Raw genomic sequence first — 27,755 nt, 5'->3', positions numbered from 1 at the left:
TGCACATTTGTGGCCTGCTGGAGGTCATTTTGCAGGGCTCTGGCAGTGCTCCTCCTGCTCCTCCTTGCACAAAGGCGGAGGTAGCGGTCCTGCTGCTGGGTTGTTGGCCTCCTACGGCCTCCTCCACGTCTCCTGATGTACTGGCCTGTCTCCTGGTAGCGCCTCCATGCTCTGGACACTACGCTGACAGACACAGCAAACCTTCTTGCCACAGCTCGCATTGACGTGCCATCCTGGATGAGCTGCACTACCCGAGCCACTTGTGTGGGTTGTAGACTCCGTCTCATGCTACCACTAGAGTGAAAGCACCGCCAGCATTCAAAAGTGACCAAAACATCAGCCAGGAAGCATAGGAACTGAGAAGTGGTCTGTGGTCCCCACCTGCAGAACCACTCCTATATTGGGGGTGTCTTGCTAATTGCCTATAATTTCCACCTGTTTGTCTATTCCATTTGCACAACAGCATGTGAAATCTATTGTCAATCAGTGTTGCTTCCTAATTGGACAGTTTGATTTCACAGAAGTGTGATTGACTTGGAGTTACATTGTGTTGTTTAAGTGTTCCCTTTATTTTTTTGAGCAGTATATATAGATAGATAGATAGATAGATCTAAATATAAAACCACAGGGCTCTGGTCAACAGTAGTACTGAATAGGATGAGATATATAACCATACACTTTCTCTCTCAGGGGGATTCTGGCGGGCCTCTGTCCAGTCCTGGTACTAGTCGTATGTTCCTGGCTGGAGTGGTGAGTTGGGGCGACGGCTGTGCCCGTAGGGACAAGCCTGGAATCTATAGCACCGTCACCAAGTTCAGGGGCTGGATCAAGGAGAAGACTGGCGTGTAACAGCAAAACGACTAGGAATGACGTGGACTTCCGACGATGAACACACCAGTATACTGTACAGATTCCTGGTTCGCCGGGAGTGATGAACTATTTTACACGTTTTGATCTCAGGCCTCAAAATGCACTCCCCTTTCATATCGATGGACTATGTATCGTTGGTTGGTTTTCTCTGTCGAAAAGGCAGATGCCTTAATGTCTAAATGTTTATTTTAGTGAGGAGGAATAAGTGGGGGGGGGTTGGGGGGGGGGAAAGTATTTTTAAGAATTGTAAATAATGTTTTTTTTTTTTTTTAGATATATTTGTTTTTGTCATTGCAAATCAGTCATTTGGATTGGAAACACCACAACATTTTCTGGTACATTTTGCTCCGGTAGGATTTAGGCCAGTTTTTAAGAAATTACTATAGAAACACTGTTACATATACGCATACAGAAGGAGACAATGTGTTCTGTTGCTTGTTTTTGTCATTGAATTTTAATCATTTCCTCAAAGGGTTTTTTTTCCTCTTAAGTTATCTTTTAGAACGGGCTCTTAAATGTGAATTTAACTTGTTGTCCTTGTACTCATGGAGGGTGGAAGTGTACTACTTTTGACCAGGGATCCATAAGGGCTCTGTTTTTAATTAAAGGTAGTACACAAATGTAGGGAATCGGGTGCTATTTGGGACACAAGCCTACTGAGGGCTCAAACAGACAGTGACCCCAGCTCCCATCCTCTCTACTATGATTTGGTATTTGACACAATAGTTTGTTGAAAAACCAGGAAGTCCTGATGCGACATGATGATAATGAATAATGTGCCTTTTTATATATATATATATATATATATATTTTAAATGTGATTTATTCCTGATGGTCTTTCTTTACTCCAACTTTATTTCTCATCAGGGATTTTGCATTTAATTTGGATTCGACGTAAACGCTTTTATAACGGAATAAAGCTCCATTAGAGATTGTCTGTAGGGTTAGCATTGTGCATATAAATGGATTGATTTCACAACAACTTTTGAGGACATACAAATGATCGAAATTGAAGCTTAGAAATAAAACATTATTCAGCATTTATCAAACACTTACTGTATTTGTTTTTATGCCAGTGTCTGAAAATAAATATGAACAACAAATTAGAGTCTTTCATGGCTTTTTCTCAGAATATTTCTACGGTTATATTCTGATTACCCAACCACAGTATTTGACCTCCCTGGAAAAAGCTCCCATTCATCTTCACTCTTCCATCTGCAGATAAACTTCCACTCTCTGGTTCTCTACTGCTGTAACACTCCCGGTCCTGTAAGATATTAACCTGTGGGAAGTAACGAACAAAACACAGGCTTGTTTTTTAAGTGTTGTGCTCTCAGACATCACACAGACGACTGGGGTCGAAATGGCTTTATAACACTGCTCCAAAAAAAATAAAGGGAACACTTAAACAACACAATGTAACTCCCAAGTTCATTCAGATCTAGGATGTGTTGTTTAAGTGTTCCCTTTATTTATTTTTTTGAGCAGTATAGTTGTTCTTTAGCAACTGGAAGAGAGAGGAGAGTTGAATCCAGAACTCATCTGTGTTATGTTTGATGATATTTACCCTTGGTGTCTGGGTAGCTGCGTCAGCACTAGGTGATGGATGTGAATCCTTGTCTTCCTCCAGGCCAAGTACAGGAGGTGTTGAGAGTAGAAGTGAAGAACTACGGTTCGGATCTCCTGAACAGCGGGGTCTACGGAAACCATGAACTGGTGGATGTGGTGAGGCTCAAACTGCTTCAGGGAAGGACTGGACACAAGGATCAACGGCACGTTAGAGTTGGCAAGGCGATCACCGGATAAACACATCGGCTGCATCCCAAATAGCACCCTGTTCACTATATAGTACACTGCATTAGACCAGGGCCCTATGGGACTATATAGTACACAGCATTAGACCAGGGCCCTATGGGACTATATAGTACACAGCATTAGACCAGGGCCCTATGGGACTATATAGTACACAGCAATAGACCAGGGCCCTATGGGGATATATATAGTGCACCATATAGGGAATAGGGTCCCATTTGAGACGCAGCCATTAATAAATGAAGAACCAGATGATAGTGTCTCACCCGGACACCAACATGACAGGCGTTTTCCTGACGTCTCCCTTCAGCTGAATAAATAGCTGTGCTTCTAACGAGGCGTTTCCCTCCAGGTGCACCTCCAACAGGAATGGCTTCACTAGAAGGGATATAAAACGGGTTAACCGACTCTTCCTGCACTACAGGAAGTGACTGTAACCGTGTGACACTGTCAGTGTGTGTGTGTGTGTGTGTGTGTCCTGAGTTTCTGACCACAGAAAGGGTCTGTTGCTGTGATGTCCAGGACCGCGGTCAGGGGCTCGAAGGTGATTGGTCGATCTGGAGGCAGCCAGCTGATGTCGTAGCCTATAGGAGAGAAGAACCAATAGCTGATGGTGAGTTATGCTGTCTACATTATCTTATCTCTTGCCCAGCTGGTCTACATTATCTTGTCTCTTACCCAGCTGGTCTACATTATCTTATCTCTTGCCCAGCTGGTCTACATTATCTTGTCTCTTACCCAGCTGGTCTACATTATCTTGTCTCTTTCCCAGCTGGTCTACATTATCTTGTCTCTTGCCCAGCGGGTCTACATTATCTTGTCTCTTACCTAGCTGGTCTACATTATCTTGTCTCTTACCCAGCTGGTCTACATTATCTTGTCTCTTACCCAGCTGGGGGCAGATGTTGAGTCCAGGGTGGTGACAGTGTGTACAGTGAGCTCTCTGGAAGTCCTCTACTCCCTGGCAGGGGAAGGCTGTGAGAGGGCAGGAGGACCTGGTGGAGGACCTGGTGGAGGACCTGGTGGAGGACCGGGTGGAGGACCGGATGGAGCTGGTGAACAACCTATAGGCCCGTTGGTGACTGCACAGCAAGTACTGCTCCCCTGGAACACACCAACACGCAGGTTGACCTTTATTGGGCTGAATCTTGTCCTGGAGGCAGAACTGAGCGATCTACACTACATGGGACAGCTGCAAAGTCAAAAATTGGCTATATATATATATATATTATCTTAAAAATTCATGAAAAAAAAAAAAAAATGGCTTTTTGATCTTAATTTAAGGTTAGGTATAAAGTTAGCAGTGTGTTTTTAAGGTTAGGTTGAAAATCAGATTCTATGACATTGTGGCAGTGCTAGCTAGTGACTACCCTGCAGAACTGCCCCAAATGTATGAGTCATCCCAACCTCTGGAGTTATAGCAGATAGCCTAAAGGACACAGCTTTTCCCTGTCAGGTCACATGGGCCCCAGGCATGATGTTTGTTATAATATTTTACATGATAAAAAAATTAAAAATAAAACCTGTCACACACTTTTCATGAGAGCCTGAGGACAACCAGGAAGTTGATATCCTCTGCCAATGTAGAAATCAACATGACCCAATGGTCTGGGAACCCCCAGGGGAGCTACCGGCTCGTTGGCTGAAAAATACACCAGGTAATGAACTTACTGATTTGGTTAAAAAAAAGTCAAAATAAATTTATTATACTATTAGGTGTAACTACATGGCTTATTAGCTATGTGTAGAGTTCCTCACGGTTAAAGTTGGTGTGAATCACATCCACGTACTGAGCATCAGTGGGATCCAGGGACAGGCTGCTGTCTGCCTCGGAAAACAGTGGTGAGAACGGATCCAGGCCTGAGTTGGATCAGAGCACATTAAAAATATATATATATTATAATTACAAAACACTCAATTTCACCTGTCAGTTCATCAGAAACTCAGAATGGACTGTTACCAGATGTAACCCTATATCATGTCTCAGTACCTGTGATCCTGCCAATAGTTCCCTCCAAACAGGCCCCAGTCACACCAGCTACATGGGCCCCAACACCAAACCCTACCAGGTGGAACAGGTCTGGAGAAGAGCCCTGGTCTTCCTGAGGTATAAACAGCAAAACCTAAACAAGTCTATTAAACTATAACACAGTTAATCTTGTTCAATTTGGGCCAGTTTCCCTGACCCAGTTAAAGCATATTACTGGACACCTTTTACACAGTGTGGAACATGTACCTACCAGTAGTGTCTGTATGGCCTGTGCCAGCCTCTCTCCCACCTGCCTGGCTCCTTCGGTGATCTCCTGCTCTGGGGGCAGCAGCCAATCAGCTACCAGGACATTAACCAGCCCCGCCTCTAACAGCTCCCACGCCATCACCCTCGCCCAGCTGGGCTGCAGCCTGGCCGGCCTCCTGCCCGGGACAATCACTACTGTGGGGCTGAGGGGGCTCCGGGCCACGGGACCAGGGGCCAGTCCTGGGAGGCCTGGTGGAAGTGGAGGGAAGCCCTGGCCAGATGGGAGGCCTGAAGGAGGGAGGTCTATGGGGTAACCACAGGGACCCTGCTCAGAGGAGAAGATGAGGAGCCTCACCAGAAGAGAGGAATGGCTGAGATAGAGGAACTCAGAGCAGTGAGCATGTTGGTCACCTGTGAGAAGAGAATATCTGTAAACATCAATCATGTTATTAACATATGACTGGAATATAGGTTATTGTGAGGACTTCTCCCCAGTTAATCATGATTAGGCAGCCGCTAGTTTTGGAAAATGTGAGTATTTAATTTGAATTGACCTCTAATGTGCAGCTGAGCTAATCACACAGTAATGCCCCCCCCCATAGTACCTGTGGCAGGACCAGACAGAAGACAGAAGGTCAGTAGAGACCAGACGACCAGGCTGCTGTCAGCTCCAGAGTTCTCCACACCTCCACCTGTTCTCTCCATTTCTCCAGCCACAATGCAAATCTCCCTACCTGTTATACAGCCTTCTGTACTCTGACAATCCGATAAGCCTCAATGGAGGTGGAGACTGGAGTGTTTCTGATGAAAATACAGTAGAGAACAGTAGAGCTTTTGTGAGCCAGCTCCTTTCTTGATCAGTGCAGAGTGATAATTAAACTACAAAGAATGCAGTTCAAGATGTTTCTAAAAATGAATAATTGCAACCCGTAAAATGATCTGAATATTGCATGTGTTTGCTATTACAGTGTTCACAAGAAACATAACATAAGAACTAAACATGGTTTGAGATTTCATTTAAAACATTTCCAATAAAGTATTTGATTTGTCAATGGCCAGGTCGCAGTTGTAAATGAGAACTTGTTCTAGTTAAATAAAGGTGAAATAACCTGGTTAAATAAAGGTGAAATAAATAAATACAAAAATGTGAAAGAAATCGAACTTCACCATGCGGAACTATATACCCAATGGCTGCAGTTGTTGTCGGACAATAGTTCAGACGGACAGTCCTTATTATTTTTTCCGCTGCTAACTTTGTCAATCGTTTGTATTCAATTTCTCTGTTGGCGCGATCTTGAATATTGATCTGATGAAACAGGAAAGCATAACCTGGACGGATTACTGGATTGATTATGGGTATTTGGATTATTAAATAAACTAAACCAAGATAACCTTTAGCTTTAGCTAGCTTACACATTATTTATCTTGAACGCAAAGGAGTTGCTAGCTAGTAGCTAACTAACTCAGACGTCTATGTTAGGAGACCATTGACTATTGAGTGAGCGTCTAACTAGCCTTATTGATTTACTAATCTGGTTGACTTGATATCAGTGTCACGAGTGTGTGTTATATAAAGCTGTAACGTTAAAGATGTCAGAGAGGAGAAGAGACAGCCGTAGCTGGGACTGGGACAACCCTCAGTGCCGAGCTCAGATGGACCAGATCTTCTTCCGTCGTCATGACTACATCCAGAACGGAACCACGGAACACAAAGAGTTCTGGAGCTTCTTCGAGCGCTTCCAGAGATTCAAAACCAGGAAGGACATGTCGGGGAGCAGCAGGAAGGAAGACATGGAGGAAGGCAGAGACAGGAAGAAGACTGTAGATCTTGGTCTGCCTAGGGAATATGACGCCCGTTATCGGATCAACGTGTCAGTTTGTACTAAAGACACAGAGGAGAGGCTGGAGGGGTCTGAGAGGTCTGATCAGAGACACAGACGGAGCTCCTCAGGTCCAGGGAGTCAGGAGGTTGCTGACTGTCGCCTGGCGTTGCTACACTTCCTGGACTTCAACCAGAGGCAGAGCTTTGGGAAGCTGGCCAAGTTGAGGACGGAGCAGAAAGCCCTTCCTATCTTCCAGTACCGGGACCGGATCGTGGAGTTGGTGCGGTCCAACCCGGTAGTAGTGGTGGCGGGGGATACAGGCTGTGGAAAGTCCACCCAGGTCCCCCAGTACCTCCTCTCCTCTGGGTTCAGTCACATAGCTTGCACACAGCCTCGACGGATTGCCTGTATCTCCCTCGCCAAGAGGGTCAGCTTCGAGAGTCTCAACCAGTATGGCTCCAAGGTAGGTAGTGGTGTAGTAAGAAGCTGTTTATTTACTTACAGGCTTCGGAAAATAGCGTTTTTGGAATCAAGCTTGGATAGGGATATCAAACAAATGTAATCATATTCACACAATAGTAAGTGTTTTTTTTTTTTTCTCTCTGAAAGAGATCATTTTTTCACAATATTGTGCACCTTCCACAAAGACCAAATCAACACCCAGACATTTATTAGAGCGACAAGCAGACTGACACACAGCTATGTTTTATCTGCAGGTTGGGTACCAGATCCGTTTCGAGGGGACCCGTACCCCGTCCACCAAGCTGTTGTTCCTCACAGAGGGGTTACTACTGAGACAGATACAGGCTGACGGGGCCCTGGAGCAGTACCAGGTAATATAATATATAATATACACTACCAGTCAAAAGTTTGGACACACCTACTCATTCAAGGGTTTTTCTTTATTTTTACTATTTTCTACATTATAGAATAATAGTGAAGACATCAAAACTATGAAATAACACATATGGAATCATGTAGTAACTGAAAAAGTATTAAACAAATCTAAATATAGTTAATATTTTAGATTCTTCAAAGTAGCCACCCTTTGCCTTGATGACAGGTAATATAATATATACCATGTAATAAAATATATAATACTGTATATACCAGGTAATAACATATATAATACTGTATATACCAGGTAATATAATATATACCAGGTAATATAATATATAATACTGTATATACCAGGTAATATAATATATAATACTGTATATACCAGGTAATATAATATATACCAGGTAATATAATATATAATACTGTATATACCAGGTAATATAATATATACCATGTAATATAATATATAATACTGTATATACCAGGTAATATAATATATAATACTGTATATACCAGGTAATATAATATATAATACTGTATATACCAGGTAATATAATATATACCATGTAATATAATATATAATACTGTATATACCAGGTAATATAATATATAATACTGTATATACCAGGTAATATAATATATACCAGGTTATAAAATATATAATACTGTATATACCAGGTAATATAATATATACCATGTAATATAATATATAATACTGTATATACCAGGTAATATAATATATACCAGGTAATATAATATATAATTCTGTATATACCAGGTAATATAATATATAATACTGTATATACCAGGTAATATAATATATAATACTGTATATACCAGGTAATATAATATATACCAGGTAATATAATATATAATACTGTATATAGCAGGTAATATAATATATACCATGTAATATAATATATAATACTGTATATACCAGGTAATATAATATATAATACTGTATATACCAGGTAATATAATATATAATACTGTATATACCAGGTAATAAAATATATAATACTGTATATACCAGGTAATATAATATATAATACTGTATATACCAGGTAATATAATATATAATACTGTATATACCAGGTAATATAATATATAATACTGTATATACCAGGTAATATAATATATACCAGGTAATATAATATATAATACTGTATATACCAGGTAATATAATATATAATACTGTATATACCAGGTAATATAATATATAATACTGTATATACCAGGTAATATAATATATAATACTGTATATACCAGGTAATATAATATATACCAGGTAATAAAATATATAATACTGTATATACCAGGTAATATAATATATAATACTGTATATACCAGGTAATATAATATATAATACTGTATATACCAGGTAATATAATATATAATACTGTATATACCAGGTAATATAATATATAATACTGTATATACCAGGTAATATAATATATACCAGGTAATAAAATATATAATACTGTATATACCAGGTAATATAATATATACCAGGTAATAAAATATATAATACTGTATATACCAGGTAATATAATATATAATACTGTATATACCAGGTAATATAATATATACCCGGTCATATAATATATAATACTGTATATACCAGGTAATATAATATATAATACTGTATATACCAGGTAATATAATATATACCCGGTCATATAATATATAATACTGTATATACCAGGTAATATAATATATAATACTGTATATACCAGGTAATATAATATATACCAGGTAATAAAATATATAATACTGTATATACCAGGTAATATAATATATACCAGGTAATAAAATATATAATACTGTATATACCAGGTAATATAATATATAATACTGTATATACCAGGTAATATAATATATACCCGGTCATATAATATACAGTACCAGTCAAAAGTTTTAGAACACCGACTCATTCAAGGGTTTTTCTATATTTTTTACCATTTTCCACATTGTAGAATAATAGTGAAGACATCAAACCTATGAAATAACAGACATGGAATCATGTAGTAACCAAACAAGTGTTAAGCAAATGAAACATGTATTTTATATTTTAGAAGTAGCCACCCTTTGCCTTGACAGCTTTGCACACTCTTGGCATTATCTCAACCAGAGTGCTTGGATACAGCCCTTAAGAGCCATATACCTCAAACCCACCAGGTTGGTTATGATAAACTGGTTATGGACTAAATTATAGAGCAAATTCATGTTTTGTCATACCCGTGGTATATGGTCTGATATACCACGGCTGTCAGCCAATCAGCATTCAAGGCTTGAACCACCCAGTTTTATAATATATACCAGGTAAATATAATATATACCAGGTAAATATAATACATATAAATATAATATATACCTGATAATATACAGTACCCCTTGGAAAGTATTCAGAGCCGTTGATTTTTTCCCCCCCACATTTTGTTACTTTACAGCCTTATTCTAAAATTGATAAGAAAAAACATATTTAATCTATCTACACACAATACCCCATAACGACGAAGCGATTACAGCCTCGACTCTTCCTGGGTATGACGCTACAAGCTTGGCACACCTGTATTTGGGGAGTTTCTCCCATTCTTCTCTGCAGATCCTCTCAAGCTCTGTCAGGTTGGATGGGGAGCGTCGCTGCACAGCTATTTTCAGCTGTCTCCAGAGATGTTCGATCGGGTTCAAGTCCGGGCTCTGGCTGGGTCACTCGACATTCAGAGACTTGTCCCGAAGCCACTCCTGTGTTGTCTTGGCTGTGTGCTTAGGGTCATTGTCCTGATGGAAGGTGAACCTTCGCCCCAGTCTGAGGTCCTGAGCGCTCTTGAGCAGGTTTTCATCAAGGATCTCTCTGTACTTTGCTCCGTTCATCTTTACCTCGATCCTGACTAGTCTCCCAGTCCCTGCCGCTGAAGAACATCCCCACAGCATGATGCTACCACCCCCATGATTCACCGTAGGGATGGTGTCAGGTTTCCTCCAGACGTGACGCTTGGCATTCAGGCCAAAGAGTTCAATCTTGTTTTCACCAGACCAGAGAATCTTGTTTCTCATGGTCTGAGAGTCTTTAGGTGCCTTTTGGCAAACTGCAAGCGGGCTGTCATGTCTTTTACTGAGGAGTGGGTTCTGTCTGGCCACTCTACCATAAAGGCCTGGTTGGTGGAGGGCTGTAGAGATGGTTGTCCTTCTGGAAGGTTCTCCCATCTCCAGAGGAGCTCTGTCAGAGTGACCATCGGGTTCTTGGTCACCTCCCAGACCAAGGCCCTTCTCCCCTGATTGCTCAGTTTGGCCGGGCTGCCAGCTCTAGGAAGAGTCTTGCTGGTTCCAAACTTCTTCCATTTCAGAATGATGGAGGCCACTGTGTTTTTGGGGACCTTCAATGCTGTGGACTCCAATCAAGTTGTAGAAACATCTCAAGGATGATCAATGGAAACAGGATGCACCTGAGCTCAACTTTGAGTCTCATAGCAAAGGGTCTGAATACTTTCTGAAGGGACCGTGTCTATACCAGGTGGGTTACAGAACAGACAGAAAACTTTACTCTCACTATATCTAGGGGTTGTATGCCTTTCTAGGGCTGTGTCCCAATTGTTCCCATAGGGCTCTGGTCAAAAGTAGTGCACTATATAGGGAATAGGGTTCCATAGGGCTCTGGTCTAAAGTAGTGCACTATATAGGGAATAGGGCTCTGGTCTAAAGTAGTGCACTATATAGGGAATAGGGTTCCATAGGGCTCTGGTCTAAAGTAGTGCACTATATAGGGAATAGGGCTCTGGTCTATAGTAGTGCACTATATAGGACATAGGGCTCTGGTCTATAGTAGTGCACTATATAGGGAATAGGGCTCTGGTCTAAAGTAGTGCACTATATAGGGAATAGGGCTCTGGTCTAAAGTAGTGCACTATATAGGGAATAGGGCTCTGGTCTAAAGTAGTGCACTATATAGGGAATAGGGTTCCATAGAGCTCTGGTCTAAAGTAGTGCACTATATAGGGAATAGGGTTCCATTTGAGACGCACCCTAGTTGTTCCGTAACCAGTCCGTGTGTGTGGATCTACCTTCCTCCCTATTCCACCCAGGTGTTGATTGTTGATGAGGTGCATGAGCGACACCTCCACTGCGACTTCCTCCTGGGGGTCCTGCGCTCCCTCCTGGCCACCCGTCCCGACCTCCGCCTGGTCCTCATGTCCGCCACCATCAACATCAAACTCTTCTCCAGCTACTTTAATACTGCACCTGTACTGCAGGTACCAGGCCGGCTCTTCCCTATACAGGTGAGTGGACGATAGATTTCAAACCTCTCCTCAGGCGTTTCATATTTTGGTTGTAGCCCTGAACAAGATCACCTGATTCACCTCGTCAAGGGCTTGATGATTTAGTTGACGAGTGGAATCCTGTGTGCTCTGGAAGAGTTGAAATAAATGGAAGGGCTAAGGGGGGTCCCCAGGGAGAGGTCTGAAAACCCTCTGGACCAAGGACTGCTTATATCTTTGGATTTTTTTATATGAAGAGTATAGGATATTCCAGAGCTGATAGGACTCTTTAGTGATACACTGTTAGTGTACATTGAGATAACAGTTGAAGTCAGGAAGTTTACATACACTTTAGGTTGGAGTCATTAAAACTCATTATTCAACCACTCCACAAATTTCTTGTTAACAAACTATAGTTTTGGCAAGTCGGTTAGGACATCTACTTTGTGCATGACACAAGTCATTTTTCCAACAATTGTTTACAGACAGATTATTTCACTTATTATTCACTGTATCACAATTCCAGTGGGTCAGATGTTTACATACACTAAGTTGACTGTGACTTTAAACAGCTTGGAACATTCCAGAAAATGATGTCATGGCTTTAGAAGCTTCTGATAGGCTAATTGACATCATTTTAGTCATTTCGAGGTGTACCTGTGGATGTATTTCAAGGCCTACCTTCAAACTCAGTGCCTCTTTGCTTGACATCATGGGAAAATCAAAATAAATCAGCCAAGACCTCAGAAAATTAATTTTTATATCTCAACAAGTCTGTTTCATCCTTGGGAGCAATTTCCAAATGCCTGAAGGGACCACGTTCATCTGTACAAACAATAGTACGCAAGTATAAACACCATGGGACCACGCAGCCGTCATACCGCTCAGGAAGGAGACACGTTCTGTCTCCTAGAGATTAACGTACTTTGGTGCGAAAAGTGCAAATCAATCCCAGAACAACAAAGGACCTTGTGAAGATGCTGGAGGAAACAGGTACAAAAGTATCTATATCCACAGTAAAACGAGTCCTATATCGACATAACCTGAAAGGCCACTCAGCAAGGAAGAAGCCCTGCTCCAAAACCGCCATAAAAAAGCCAGACTACAGTTTGCAACTGCACATGGGGACAAAGATCGTACTTTTTGGAGAAATGTCCTCTGGTCTGATGAAACAAAAATAGAACTGTTTGGCCATAATGACCATCGTTATGTTTGGAGGAAAAAGGGGTTGTCTTTCAAGCCGAAAATCACCATCCCAACCGTGAAGCACGGGGGTGGCAGCATCATGTTGTGGGGGTGCTTTGCTGCAGGAGGGACTGGTGCACTTCACAAAATAGATGGCATCATGAGGCAGGAAAATAATGTGGATATATTGAAGCCACATCAGTCAGGAAGTTAAAGCTTGGTCGCAAATGGGTCTTCCAAATGGACAATGACCCCAAGCATACTTCCACAGTTGTGGCAAAATGGCTTAAGGACAACAAAGTCAAGGTATTAGAGCGGCCATCACAAAGCCCTGACCTCAATCCTATAGAAAATGTGTGGGCAGAGCTGAAAAGGCGTGTGTGAGCAAGGAGGCCTACAAACCTGACTCAGTTACACCAGCTCTGTCAGGAGGAATGGGCCGAAATTCACCCAACTTATTGTGGGAAGCTTGTGGAAGGCTACCCGAAACGTTTGACTCAAGTTAAACAATTTAAAGGCAATGCTACCAAATACTAATTGAGTGTATGTAAACTTCTGACCCACTGGGAATGTGATGAAAGAAGTAAAAGCTGAAATAAATCATTCTCTCTACTATTATTCTGACATTTCACATTCTTAAAATAAAGTGTTGATCCTAACTGACCTAAGACAGGGAATTCTTTACTAGGATTAAATGTCAGGAATTGTGAAAAACTGAGTTTAAATGTATTTGTCTAAGGTGTATGTAACCTTCCGACTTCAACTCTAAGTCAAGCAAAGCATACATCCTTGCATTCGTAGCTCTGTGAATTTTAAAGTGGTTAGGCCTAAAATGTCTCTAGTCCTATTTTTCATCCCTGTCAAACAACGTGGCTGTGGGGTCAGGCTGCTGAAATTAAAGATTGGGCCGTTCAGTTTCTAGATAATGCCTCTTCCCGTCTCTCCCTGTGATGTCCAGGAAATGACTTTTCTTCTATGGCTGAGTCCCACTCTATTCCTTATATAGTGCACTACTATTGACCAGAAGGTTGCTGGTGTTATTCAGGATGAAGACTGTATCACCCTCCTCTCCCTCCCTCTCTCTCTCTCTCTCTCTCTCTCTCTCTCCTGACATGTAGGTGATCTACCAGCCCATCCCACAAGACGAGCAGCCGTCCCGGTCGGAGAAGCTGGACCCGCGGCCGTACCTCCGTGTGCTGCAGGGCATCGACCAGCGGTACCCGCCCGAGGAGAGGGGCGACCTGCTTCTGTTCCTCAGCGGCGTGGCAGAGATATCTACCATCTTGGAAGCATGCCAGGCCTACGCCACACACACCAAGCGCTGGATCGTCCTGCCCCTCCACAGCACCTTGTCCCTGTTACAGCAGGATAAGGTACAGTAACAGTACAGCAGGATGAGGTACAGTGGCAGTACAGCAGGATGAGGTACAGTGGCAGTACAGCAGGATGGGGTACAGTGGCAGTACAGCAGGATGAGGTACAGTGGCAGTACAGCAGGATGAGGTACAGTGGCAGTACAGCAGGATGAGGTACAGTGGCAGTACAGCAGGATGAGGTACAGTGGCAGTACAGCAGGATGAGGTACAGCAGGATGAGGTACAGTAACAGTACAGCAGGATGAGGTACAGCAGGATGAGGTACAGTGGCAGTACAGCAGGAGGAGGTACAGTGGCAGTACAGCAGGATGAGGTACAGCAGGATGAGGTACAGTAGCAGTACAGCAGGATGAGGTACAGTGGCAGTACAGCAGGATGAGGTACAGCAGGATGAGGTACAGTAACAGTACAGCAGGATGAGGTACAGCAGGATGAGGTACAGCAGGATGAGGTACAGTAGCAGCACAGCAGGATGAGGTACAGTAGCAGCACAGCAGGATGTACCTTCATCCTGCTGGCAGTACAGCAGGATGAAGGTACAGTACAGCAGGATGAGGTACAGTAGGATGAGGTACAGCAGCAGTACAGCAGGGTGAGGTACAGTACAGCAGGATGAGGTACAGCAGGATGAGGTACAGTAACAGTACAGCAGGATGAGGTACAGACGCAGGATGAGGTACAGTGGCAGTACAGCAGGATGAGGTACAGTGGCAGTACAGCAGGATGAGGTACAGCAGGATGAGGTACAGTAGCAGTACAGCAGGATGAGGTACAGTGGCAGTACAGCAGGATGAGGTACAGCAGGATGAGGTACAGTAACAGTACAGCAGGATGAGGTACAGCAGGATGAGGCACAGCAGGATGAGGTACAGTAGCAGCACAGCAGGATGAGGTACAGTAGCAGCAGGGTGAGGTACGTAAACAGTATAACAGGATGAAGGTACATCCTGCTGGCAGTACAGCAGGATGAAGGTACAGTACAGCAGGATGAGGTACGGTAGGATGAGGTACAGCAGCAGTACAGCAGGGTGAGGTACAGTACAGCAGGATGAGGTACAGTAGGATGAGGTACAATAACAGTACAGCAGGATGAGGTACGTAAACAGTATAACAGGATGAGGTACAGTAACAGTACAGCAGGATGAGGTACGGTAGCAGAACAGCAGGATGAGGTACAGTAGCAGTACAGCAGGATGAGGTACAGCAGGATGAGGTACAGTAGCAGTACAGCAGGATGAGGTACAGTGGCAGTACAGCAGGATGAGGTACAGCAGGATGAGGTACAGTAACAGTACAGCAGGATGAGGTACAGCAGGATGAGGTACAGCAGGATGAGGTACAGTAGCAGCACAGCAGGATGAGGTACAGTAGCAGCACAGCAGGATGTACCTTCATCCTGCTGGCAGTACAGCAGGATGAAGGTACAGTACAGCAGGATGAGGTACAGTAGGATGAGGTACAGCAGCAGTACAGCAGGGTGAGGTACAGTACAGCAGGATGAGGTACAGCAGGATGAGGTACAGTAACAGTACAGCAGGATGAGGTACAGCAGGATGAGGTACAGTGGCAGTACAGCAGGATGAGGTACAGTGGCAGTACAGCAGGATGAGGTACAGCAGGATGAGGTACAGTAGCAGTACAGCAGGATGAGGTACAGTGGCAGTACAGCAGGATGAGGTACAGCAGGATGAGGTACAGTAACAGTACAGCAGGATGAGGTACAGCAGGATGAGGCACAGCAGGATGAGGTACAGTAGCAGCACAGCAGGATGAGGTACAGTAGCAGCAGGGTGAGGTACGTAAACAGTATAACAGGATGAGGTACACGCTGGCAGTACAGCAGGATGAAGGTACAGTACAGCAGGATGAGGTACGGTAGGATGAGGTACAGCAGCAGTACAGCAGGGTGAGGTACAGTACAGCAGGATGAGGTACAGTAGGATGTGGTACAATAACAGTACAGCAGGATGAGGTACGTAAACAGTATAACAGGATGAGGTACAGTAACAGTACAGCAGGATGAGGTACGGTAGCAGAACAGCAGGATGAGGTACAGTAGCAGTATAGCAGGATGTGGTACAGTAGCAGTACAGCAGGATGAGGTACAGTAGCAGTACAGCAGGATGGGGTACAGCAAGATGAGGTACAGTAACAGTACAGCGGGATGCGGTACGTAAACAGTATAACAGGATGAGGTACAGCAGGATGAGGTACAGTAGCAGTACAGCAGGATGAGGTACAGTGGCAGTACAGCAGGATGAGGTACAGCAGGATGAGGTACAGTAACAGTACAGCAGGATGAGGTACAGCAGGATGAGGCACAGCAGGATGAGGTACAGTAGCAGCACAGCAGGATGAGGTACAGTAGCAGCAGGGTGAGGTACGTAAACAGTATAACAGGATGAAGGTACATCCTGCTGGCAGTACAGCAGGATGAAGGTACAGTACAGCAGGATGAGGTACGGTAGGATGAGGTACAGCAGCAGTACAGCAGGGTGAGGTACAGTACAGCAGGATGAGGTACAGTAGGATGTGGTACAATAACAGTACAGCAGGATGAGGTACGTAAACAGTATAACAGGATGAGGTACAGTAACAGTACAGCAGGATGAGGTACGGTAGCAGAACAGCAGGATGAGGTACAGTAGCAGTATAGCAGGATGTGGTACAGTAGCAGTACAGCAGGATGAGGTACAGTAGCAGTACAGCAGGATGGGGTACAGCAAGATGAGGTACAGTAACAGTACAGCGGGATGCGGTACGTAAACAGTATAACAGGATGAGGTACAGTAACAGTACAGCAGAATGAGGTACAGCAAGATGAGGCACAGTAACAGTACAGCAGGATGTGGTACAGTAGCAGTACAGCAGGATGAGGTACAGTAGCAGTACTGCAGGATGAGGTACAGCAGGATGAGGTACAGTAGCAGTACAGCAGGATGAGGTACAGTGGCAGTACAGCAGGATGAGGTACAGCAGGATGAGGTACAGCAGGATGAGGTACAGCAGGATGAGGTACAGTAACAGTACAGCAGGATGAGGTACAGTGGCAGTACAGCAGGATGAGGTACAGCAGGATGAGGTACAGCAGGATGAGGTACAGTAACAGTACAGCAGGATGAGGTACAGCAGGATGAGGTACAGTAGCAGCACAGCAGGATAAGGTACAGTAACAGTACAGCAGGGTGAGGTACAGTAGCAGTACAGCAGGATAAGGTACAGTAACAGTACAGCAGGGTGAGGTACAGTAGCAGTACAGCAGGATGCGGTACGTAAACAGTATAACAGGATGAGGTACGGTAGCAGTATAGCAGGATGTGGTACAGTAGCAGTACAGCAGGATGAGGTACAGTGGCAGTACAGTAGAATGAGGTACAGCAGGATGAGGTACAGTAACAGTACATCAAGATGAGGTACAGTAGCAGTACAGCAGGATGAGGTACAGCAGGATGAGGTACAGTACAGCAGGATGAGGTACAGTAGCAGTACAGCAGGGTGAGGTACAGTAGGATGAGGTACAGCAGCAGTACAGCAGGATGAGGTACAGTAGCAGTACAGCAGGATGAGGTACAGCAGCAGTACAGCAGGATGAGGTACAGTAGCAGTACAGCAGGACGAGGTACAGTACAGCAGGATGAGGTACAGTAGCAGTACAGCAGGATGAGGTACAGTAGGATGAGGTACAGTAGCAGAACAGCAGGATGAGGTACAGTAGCAGTACAGCAGGATGAGGTACAGTAGGATGAGGTACAGCAGCAGTACAGCAGGATGATGTACAGTAGGATGAGGTACAGTACAGCAGGATGAGGTACAGTAGGATGAGGTACGGCAGCAGTACAGCAGGATGAGGTACAGTAGGATGAGGTACAGCAGCAGTACAGCAGGATGAGGTACAGTAGCAGTACAGCAGGATGAGGTACAGTAGGATGGGGTACAGCAGGATGAGGTACAGTAGCAGCACAGCAGGATGAGGTACAGTAACAGTACAGCAGGATGAGGTACGGTAGCAGTACAGCAGGATGAGGTACAGTAGCAGTATAGCAGGATGTGGTACGGTAGCAGTACAGCAGGATGAGGTACAGTAGCAGTACAGCAGGATGAGGTACAGTGGCAGTACAGCAGGATGAGGTACAGTAGCAGTACAGCAGGGTGAGGTACAGTAGGATGAGGTACAGCAGCAGTACAGCAGGATGAGGTACAGTAGGATGAGGTACAGTAGCAGAACAGCCGGATGGGGTACAGTAGCAGTACAGCAGGATGAGGTACAGTAGGATGAGGTACAGCAGCAGTACAGCAGGATGATGTACAGTAGGATGAGGTACAGTACAGCAGGATGAGGTACAGTAGGATGAGGTACGGCAGCAGTACAGCAGGATGAGGTACGTAAACAGTATAACAGGATGAGGTACAGTAACAGTACAGCAGGATGAGGTACAGTAACAGTACAGCAGGATCAGGTACAGTAGAATGAGGTACAGCAGGATGAGGTACAGTAGCAGTATAGCAGGATGTGGTACAGTAGCAGTACAGCAGGATGAGGTACAGTGGCAGTACAGCAGAATGAGGTACAGCAAGATGAGGTACAGTAACAGTACAGCAAGATGAGGTACAGTAGCAGTATAGCAGGATGTGGTACAGTAGCAGTACAGCAGGATGAGGTACAGTAGCAGTACAGCAGGATGAGGTACAGTAGCAGTACTGCAGGATGAGGTACAGCAGGATGTGGTACAGTGGCAGTACAGCAGGATGAGGTACAGCAGGATGAGGTACAGTAGCAGTACAGCAGGATGAGGTACAGTGGCAGTACAGCAGGATGAGGTACAGCAGGATGAGGTACAGTAGCAGTACAGCAGGATGAGGTACAGTAGGATGAGGTACAGCAGCAGTACAGCAGGATGAGGTACAGTAGCAGTACAGCAGGATGAGGTACAGTAGAATGGGGTACAGCAGGGTGAGCTACAGTAGCAGTACAGCAGGATGAGGTACAGTAGGATGAGGTACAGCAGCAGTACAGCAGGATGAGGTACAGTAGCAGTACAGTGGGATGAGGTACAGCGGGATGAGGTACGGTAGCAGTACAGCGGGATGAGGTACGGTAGCAGTACAGTGCATGAGGTACAGCGGGATGAGGTACGGTAGCAGTACAGTGGGATGAGGTACGGTAGCAGTACAGCGGGATGAGGTACGGTAGCAGTACAGCGGGATGAGGTACGGTAGCAGTACAGCGGGATGAGGTACGGTAGTGGTACAGCGGGATGAGGTACGGTAGCAGTACAGCGGGATGAGGTACGGTAGCAGTACAGCGGGATGAGGTACGGCAGCAGTACAGCGGGACGAGGTACGGCAGCAGTACAGCGGGATGAGGTACGGTAGCGGTACAGCGGGATGAAGTACGGTAGAGGTACAGCGGGATGAGGTACGGTAGCGGTACAGCGGGATGTGGTACGGTAGCGGTACAGCGGGATGAGGTACGGTAGCGGTACAGCGGGATGAGGTACGGCAGCGGTACAGCGGGATGAGGCACGGTAGCGGGATTATGTACGGTAGCGGTACAGCGGGATGAGGTACGGCAGCGGTACAGCGGGATGAGGTACGGCAGCGGTACAGCGGGATGAGGTACGGCAGCGGTACAGCGGGATGAGGTACGGCAGCGGTACAGCGGGATGAGGTACGGCAGCGGTACAGCGGGATGAGGTACGGCAGCGGTACAGCGGGATGAGGTACGGCAGCGGTACAGCGGGATGAGGTACGGTAGCGGTACGGCGGGTTGAGGTACGGCAGCGGTACAGCGGGATGAGGTACGTTAGCGGTACAGCGGGTTGAGGTACGGTAGCAGTACAGCGGGATGAGGTACGGTAGCAGTACAGCGGGATGAGGTACGGCAGCGGTACAGCGGGTTGAGGTACGGCAGCGGTACAGCGGGATGAGGTACAGTAACAGGTCCCTGACACACTGAGCTCAGTTCACAGCCCCACATGTATGAATCTGGGTCTATGGGACAGGTCTATGGGACAGGTCAATGGGACAGGTCTATGGGGCAGGTCTATGGGGCAGGTCTATGGGGCAGGACTGTGGGACAGGTCTGTGGGACAGGTATATGGGACAGGTATATGGGTAGGTCTATGGGACAGGCAGGTCTATGGGACACGCAGGTCTATGGGACAGGCAGGTCTATGGGACAGGCAGGTCTATGGGGCAGGTCTATGGGACAGGTCTATGGGACAGGTCTATGGGACAGGGGGACCTGTGTATCTCACCTGTGCAGCTATAAAGTACAAATTAAATCTGATGATTATAAAAGTGCCTGTATCACCCAAGTCCATGCTGGATGACTTACAACAATGCTTTAAATCATAATCCATCTGCATCGGGTCTAAAACATGGTACCGTGTATTATATGCTGTTTCTTGTAGGTGTTTGACATCTCTCCTCCGGGAGTGAGAAAATGTATCATCTCTACAAACGTGGCAGAGACGTCTGTCACCATCGACGGGGTGCGCTTTGTCGTCGACTCGGGTAAGACAACCCAACCACGACCTGGAACTCCCGAGTGTGTGTGTGTGTGTGTGTGTGTGTGTGTGTGTGTGTGTGTGTGTGTGTGTGTGTGTGTGTGTGTGTGTGCGCGCAGCGGTCTACTGCAACTGCATCTCAGTGCAAGAGGCGTCACTACAGTCCCTGGTTTGAATCCAGGCTGTATTACATACGGCCCGTGATTGGGAGTCCAATAGGGCGGCGCACAATTGGCCCAGCGTCGTCCGGGTTTGGCCCAGGGTGGTAGGATCGTCCTCCAGGCAAGGTGAAGGAGAGAGAGGACACAATATATTACCTCTGAATGTGTCCTCCAGGCAAGGTGAAGGAGAGACAGGACACAATATATTACCTCTGGATGTGTCCTCCAGGCAAGGTGAAGGAGAGACAGGACACAATATATTACCTCTGAATGTGTCCTCCAGGCAAGGTGAAGGAGAGACAGAGGACACAATATATTACCTCTGAATGTGTCCTCCAGGCAAGGTGAAGGAGAGACAGGACACAATATATTACCTCTGAATGTGTCCTCCAGGCAAGGTGAAGGAGAGACAGGACACAATATATTACCTCTGAATGTGTCCTCCAGGCAAGGTGAAGGAGAGACAGGACACAATATATTACCTCTGGATGTGTCCTCCAGGCAAGGTGAAGGAGAGACAGAGGACACAATATATTACCTCTGAATGTGTCCTCCAGGCAAGGTGAAGGAGAGACAGGACACAATATATTACCTCTGAATGTGTCCTCCAGGCAAGGTGAAGGAGAGACAGGACACAATATATTACCTCTGACTGTGTCCTCCAGGCAAGGTGAAGGAGAGACAGGACACAATATATTACCTCTGACTGTGTCCTCCAGGCAAGGTGAAGGAGAGACAGGACACAATATATTACCTCTGAATGTGTCCTCCAGGCAAGGTGAAGGAGAGACAGGACACAATATATTACCTCTGAATGTGTCCTCCAGGCAAGGTGAAGGAGAGAGGACACAATATATTACCTCTGAATGTGTCCTCCAGGCAAGGTGAAGGAGAGACAGGACACAATATATTACCTCTGAATGTGTCCTCCAGGCAAGGTGAAGGAGAGACAGGACACAATATATTACCTCTGAATGTGTCCTCCAGGCAAGGTGAAGGAGAGAGGACACAATATATTACCTCTGAATGTGTCCTCCAGGCAAGGTGAAGGAGAGACAGGACACAATATATTACCTCTGACTGTGTCCTCCAGGCAAGGTGAAGGAGAGACAGGACACAATATATTACCTCTGAATGTGTCCTCCAGGCAAGGTGAAGGAGAGACAGGACACAATATATTACCTCTGAATGTGTCCTCCAGGCAAGGTGAAGGAGAGACAGGACACAATATATTACCTCTGACTGTGTCCTCCAGGCAAGGTGAAGGAGAGACAGGACACAATATATTACCTCTGAATGTGTCCTCCAGGCAAGGTGAAGGAGAGACAGGACACAATATATTACCTCTGAATGTGTCCTCCAGGCAAGGTGAAGGAGAGACAGGACACAATATATTACCTCTGAATGTGTCCTCCAGGCAAGGTGAAGGAGAGGAGACAGGACACAATATATTACCTCTGAATGTGTCCTCCAGGCAAGGTGAAGGAGAGACAGGACACAATATATTACCTCTGAATGTGTCCTCCAGGCAAGGTGAAGGAGAGACAGGACACAATATATTACCTCTGAATGTGTCCTCCAGGCAAGGTGAAGGAGAGAGAGGACACAATATATTACCTCTGGATGTGTCCTCCAGGCAAGGTGAAGGAGAGACAGGACACAATATATTACCTCTGAATGTGTCCTCCAGGCAAGGTGAAGGAGAGACAGGACGCAATATATTACCTCTGAATGTGTCCTCCAGGCAAGGTGAAGGAGAGGCAGGACACAATATATTACCTCTGACTGTGTCCTCCAGGCAAGGTGAAGGAGAGACAGGACACAATATATTACCTCTGAATGTGTCCTCCAGGCAAGGTGAAGGAGAGACAGGACACAATATATTACCTCTGACTGTGTCCTCCAGGCAAGGTGAAGGAGAGACAGGACACAATATATTACCTCTGACTGTGTCCTCCAGGCAAGGTGAAGGAGAGACAGAGGACACAATATATTACCTCTGAATGTGTCCTCCAGGCAAGGTGAAGGAGAGACAGGACACAATATATTACCTCTGAATGTGTCCTCCAGGCAAGGTGAAGGAGAGAGAGGACACAATATATTACCTCTGGATGTGTCCTCCAGGCAAGGTGAAGGAGAGACAGAGGACACAATATATTACCTCTGAATGTGTCCTCCAGGCAAGGTGAAGGAGAGAGAGGACACAATATATTACCTCTGGATGTGTCCTCCAGGCAAGGTGAAGGAGAGACAGGACACAATATATTACCTCTGAATGTGTCCTCCAGGCAAGGTGAAGGAGAGAGAGGACACAATATATTACCTCTGAATGTGTCCTCCAGGCAAGGTGAAGGAGAGACAGGACACAATATATTACCTCTGAATGTGTCCTCCAGGCAAGGTGAAGGAGATGAGTTTTGACCCAAAGGCGAAGATGCAGCGTCTGCAGGAGTTCTGGATCAGTCGAGCCAGTTCTGAACAGAGGAAAGGCCGGGCCGGCAGGACGGGACCCGGGGTGTGTTACCGACTCTATTCTGAGTCCGACTACGAGGCCTTCGCACCTTACCCCGTCCCAGAGATACACAGGGTGGCCCTGGACTCACTAGTACTACAGGTATCCTAACCCTACACACCTTACCCCGTCCCAGAGATACACAGGGTGGACCTGAACTCACTAGTACTACAGGTATCCTAACCCCCCCTACACACCTTACCCCGTCCCAGAGATACACAGGGTGGCCCTGGACTCACTAGTACTACAGGTATCCTAACCCCTAACCCTACACACCTTACCCCGTCCCAGAGATACACAGGGTGGCCCTGGACTCACTAGTACTACAGGTATCCTAACCCCTACACACCTTACCCCGTCCCAGAGATACACAGGGTGGCCCTGGACTCACTAGTACTACAGGTATCCTAACCCTTCACACCTTACCCCGTCCCAGAGATACACAGGGTGGCCCTGGACTCACTAGTACTACAGGTATCCTAACCCCTAACCCTACACACCTTACCCCGTCCCAGAGATACACAGGGTGGCCCTGGACTCACTAGTACTACAGGTATCCTAACCCCTAACCCTACACACCTTACCCCGTCCCAGAGATACACAGGGTGGCCCTGGACTCACTAGTACTACAGGTATCCTAACCCTACACACCTTACCCCGTCCCAGAGATACACAGGGTGGCCCTGGACTCACTAGTACTACAGGTATCCTAACCCCTAACCCTACACACCTTACCCCGTCCCAGAGATACACAGGGTGGCCCTGGACTCACTAGTACTACAGGTATCCTAACCCTACACACCTTACCCCGTCCCAGAGATACACAGGGTGGCCCTGGACTCACTAGTACTACAGGTATCCTAACCCCTAACCCTACACACCTTACCCCGTCCCAGAGATACACAGGGTGGCCCTGGACTCACTAGTACTACAGGTATCCTAACCCCTAACCCTACACACCTTACCCCGTCCCAGAGATACACAGGGTGGCCCTGAACTCACTAGTACTACAGGTATCCTAACCCTACACACCTTACCCCGTCCCAGAGATACACAGGGTGGCCCTGAACTCACTAGTACTACAGGTATCCTAACCCCTAACCCTACACACCTTACCCCGTCCCAGAGATACACAGGGTGGCCCTGGACTCACTAGTACTACAGGTATCCTAACCCCTAACCCTACACACCTTACCCCGTCCCAGAGATACACAGGGTGGCCCTGGACTCACTAGTACTACAGGTATCCTAACCCCTAACCCTACACACCTTACCCCGTCCCAGAGATACACAGGGTGGCCCTGGACTCACTAGTACTACAGGTATCCTAACCCTACACACCTTACCCCGTCCCAGAGATACACAGGGTGGCCCTGGACTCACTAGTACTACAGGTATCCTAACCCTACACACCTTACCCCGTCCCAGAGATACACAGGGTGGCCCTGAACTCACTAGTACTACAGGTATCCTAACCCTACACACCTTACCCCGTCCCAGAGATACACAGGGTGGCCCTGGACTCACTAGTACTACAGGTATCCTAACCCCTAACCCTTCACACCTTACCCCGTCCCAGAGATACACAGGGTGGCCCTGGACTCACTAGTACTACAGGTATCCTAACCCCTAACCCTACACACCTTACCCCGTCCCAGAGATACACAGGGTGGCCCTGGACTCACTAGTACTACAGGTATCCTAACCCCTACCCTTCACACCTTACCCCGTCCCAGAGATACACAGGGTGGCCCTGAACTCACTAGTACTACAGGTATCCTAACCCCTAACCCTACACACCTTACCCCGTCCCAGAGATACACAGGGTGGCCCTGGACTCACTAGTACTACAGGTATCCTAACCCCTAACCCTACACACCTTACCCCGTCCCAGAGATACACAGGGTGGCCCTGAACTCACTAGTACTACAGGTATCCTAACCCATACACACCTTACCCCGTCCCAGAGATACACAGGGTGGCCCTGGACTCACTAGTACTACAGGTATCCTAACCCTCTACACACCTTACCCCGTCCCAGAGATACACAGGGTGGCCCTGGACTCACTAGTACTACAGGTATCCTAACCCCTACACACCTTACCCCGTCCCAGAGATACACAGGGTGGCCCTGAACTCACTAGTACTACAGGTATCCTAACCCCTAACCCTACACACCTTACCCCGTCCCAGAGATACACAGGGTGGCCCTGGACTCACTAGTACTACAGGTATCCTAACCCTACACACCTTACCCCGTCCCAGAGATACACAGGGTGGCCCTGAACTCACTAGTACTACAGGTATCCTAACCCCTAACCCTACACACCTTACCCCGTCCCAGAGATACACAGGGTGGCCCTGGACTCACTAGTACTACAGGTATCCTAACCCCTCTACACACCTTACCCCGTCCCAGAGATACACAGGGTGGCCCTGAACTCACTAGTACTACAGGTATCCTAACCCTACACACCTTACCCCGTCCCAGAGATACACAGGGTGGCCCTGGACTCACTAGTACTACAGGTATCCTAACCCCTAACCCTACACACCTTACCCCGTCCCAGAGATACACAGGGTGGCCCTGAACTCACTAGTACTACAGGTATCCTAACCCCTAACCCTACACACCTTACCCCGTCCCAGAGATACACAGGGTGGCCCTGGACTCACTAGTACTACAGGTATCCTAACCCCTAACCCTACACACCTTACCCCGTCCCAGAGATACACAGGGTGGCCCTGGACTCACTAGTACTACAGGTATCCTAACCCCTAACCCTACACACCTTACCCCGTCCCAGAGATACACAGGGTGGCCCTGGACTCACTAGTACTACAGGTATCCTAACCCCTACACACCTTACCCCGTCCCAGAGATACACAGGGTGGCCCTGGACTCACTAGTACTACAGGTATCCTAACCCTACACACCTTACCCCGTCCCAGAGATACACAGGGTGCCCTGAACTCACTAGTACTACAGGTATCCTAACCCCTAACCCTACACACCTTACCCCGTCCCAGAGATACACAGGGTGGCCCTGGACTCACTAGTACTACAGGTATCCTAACCCCTAACCCTTCACACCTTACCCCGTCCCAGAGATACACAGGGTGGCCCTGAACTCACTAGTACTACAGGTATCCTAACCCCTAACCCTACACACCTTACCCCGTCCCAGAGATACACAGGGTGGCCCTGAACTCACTAGTACTACAGGTATCCTAACCCTTACACACCTTACCCCGTCCCAGAGATACACAGGGTGGCCCTGAACTCACTAGTACTACAGGTATCCTAACCCCTAACCCTACACACCTTACCCCGTCCCAGAGATACACAGGGTGGCCCTGGACTCACTAGTACTACAGGTATCCTAACCCCTCTACACACCTTACCCCGTCCCAGAGATACACAGGGTGGCCCTGAACTCACTAGTACTACAGGTATCCTAACCCTACACACCTTACCCCGTCCCAGAGATACACAGGGTGGCCCTGAACTCACTAGTACTACAGGTATCCTAACCCCTAACCCTACACACCTTACCCCGTCCCAGAGATACACAGGGTGGACCTGGACTCACTAGTACTACAGGTATCCTAACCCCTAACCCTTCACACCTTACCCCGTCCCAGAGATACACAGGGTGGCCCTGGACTCACTAGTACTACAGGTATCCTAACCCCTAACCCTACACACCTTACCCCGTCCCAGAGATACACAGGGTGGCCCTGGACTCACTAGTACTACAGGTATCCTAACCCTACACACCTTACCCCGTCCCAGAGATACACAGGGTGGCCCTGGACTCACTAGTACTACAGGTATCCTAACCCTACACACCTTACCCCGTCCCAGAGATACACAGGGTGGCCCTGAACTCACTAGTACTACAGGTATCCTAACCCCTACACACCTTACCCCGTCCCAGAGATACACAGGGTGGCCCTGGACTCACTAGTACTACAGGTATCCTAACCCCTAACCCTACACACCTTACCCCGTCCCAGAGATACACAGGGTGGCCCTGGACTCACTAGTACTACAGGTATCCTAACCCCTAACCCTACACACCTTACCCCGTCCCAGAGATACACAGGGTGGACCTGGACTCACTAGTACTACAGGTATCCTAACCCCTAACCCTTCACACCTTACCCCGTCC

General features: G+C 46.6%; 4 protein-coding genes across 5 annotated transcripts in view; 3 read left to right on the top strand and 1 right to left on the bottom strand.

The window, feature by feature from the left end:
- st14a (ST14 transmembrane serine protease matriptase a) overlaps positions 1-1,077 on the top strand; it is a 62,310-nt gene extending 61,233 nt beyond the window's left edge. The window contains exon 18 of the mRNA XM_045724912.1: positions 691-1,077. Coding sequence (XP_045580868.1) covers positions 691-849 — 159 coding nt within the window. The 3' untranslated portion in view covers positions 850-1,077. The remainder of the gene's footprint in view (positions 1-690) is intronic.
- A 6-nt stretch (positions 1,078-1,083) lies between these two features.
- LOC106613381 (lipase member H) lies at positions 1,084-5,467 on the bottom strand. Its single transcript, XM_014215552.2, has 9 exons — positions 4,923-5,467; positions 4,673-4,784; positions 4,441-4,542; positions 4,217-4,324; positions 3,571-3,786; positions 3,174-3,266; positions 2,949-3,060; positions 2,438-2,623; positions 1,084-2,152 (listed from the first exon to the last, which is right to left on the bottom strand). The coding sequence occupies exons 1-9, from the start codon at positions 5,361-5,363 to the stop codon at positions 2,074-2,076; spliced, it is 1,449 nt and encodes a 482-aa protein (XP_014071027.2). The 5' UTR covers positions 5,364-5,467; the 3' UTR covers positions 1,084-2,073.
- Positions 5,468-6,122: 655 nt separating this feature from the next.
- dhx34 (DEAH (Asp-Glu-Ala-His) box polypeptide 34) overlaps positions 6,123-27,755 on the top strand; it is a 41,293-nt gene continuing 19,660 nt past the window's right edge. For both annotated transcript variants that reach the window (XR_006771256.1, XM_045724910.1), the window contains exons 1-6: positions 6,123-7,204; positions 7,458-7,574; positions 11,664-11,858; positions 14,141-14,395; positions 20,812-20,914; positions 23,465-23,682. Coding sequence is in view for 1 of the 2 variants with exons in the window: in XM_045724910.1 (XP_045580866.1) it covers positions 6,509-7,204; positions 7,458-7,574; positions 11,664-11,858; positions 14,141-14,395; positions 20,812-20,914; positions 23,465-23,682 (1,584 nt within the window). In the remaining variant the exon portion in view is untranslated. The remainder of the gene's footprint in view (positions 7,205-7,457; positions 7,575-11,663; positions 11,859-14,140; positions 14,396-20,811; positions 20,915-23,464; positions 23,683-27,755) is intronic.
- On the top strand, positions 21,267-23,469 carry LOC123744773 (circumsporozoite protein-like). The gene is made up of 2 exons (XM_045724911.1): positions 21,267-22,060; positions 22,113-23,469. Exons 1-2 carry the CDS (start codon positions 21,883-21,885, stop codon positions 23,069-23,071), a joined length of 1,137 nt encoding a protein of 378 aa, XP_045580867.1. The 5' UTR covers positions 21,267-21,882; the 3' UTR covers positions 23,072-23,469.

The sequence above is a fragment of the Salmo salar genome, chromosome ssa09 (assembly GCF_905237065.1).
Source record: "Salmo salar chromosome ssa09, Ssal_v3.1, whole genome shotgun sequence".
In the NCBI taxonomy this organism is placed as follows: Eukaryota; Metazoa; Chordata; class Actinopteri; order Salmoniformes; family Salmonidae; genus Salmo; species Salmo salar.
Note: the sequence above shows the minus strand (reverse complement) of the source record. Positions and strands in the feature narration are given on the sequence as shown.

What these genes read in the sequence shown, in the direction of transcription:
- LOC106613381 (XM_014215552.2), bottom strand. Translation starts at nt 5,363, where the DNA reads ATGATTGATGTTTACAGATATTCTCTTCTCACAGGTGACCAACATGCT. An exon ending in AACTATTGGCAGGATCACAG is followed by an intron (nt 4,543 to 4,672) that starts GTACTGAGACAT and finishes GATCCAACTCAG; the next exon opens with GCCTGGATCCGTTCTCACCA. An exon ending in TCCTCAGGCTCTCATGAAAA is followed by an intron (nt 3,787 to 4,216) that starts GTGTGTGACAGG and finishes GGTGTGTTCCAG; the next exon opens with GGGAGCAGTACTTGCTGTGC.
- LOC123744773 (XM_045724911.1), top strand. Translation starts at nt 21,883, where the DNA reads ATGTGTCCTCCAGGCAAGGTGAAGGAGAGAGGACACAATATATTACCT. An exon ending in GAATGTGTCCTCCAGGCAAG is followed by an intron (nt 22,061 to 22,112) that starts GTGAAGGAGAGA and finishes CCTCCAGGCAAG; the next exon opens with GTGAAGGAGAGACAGGACAC.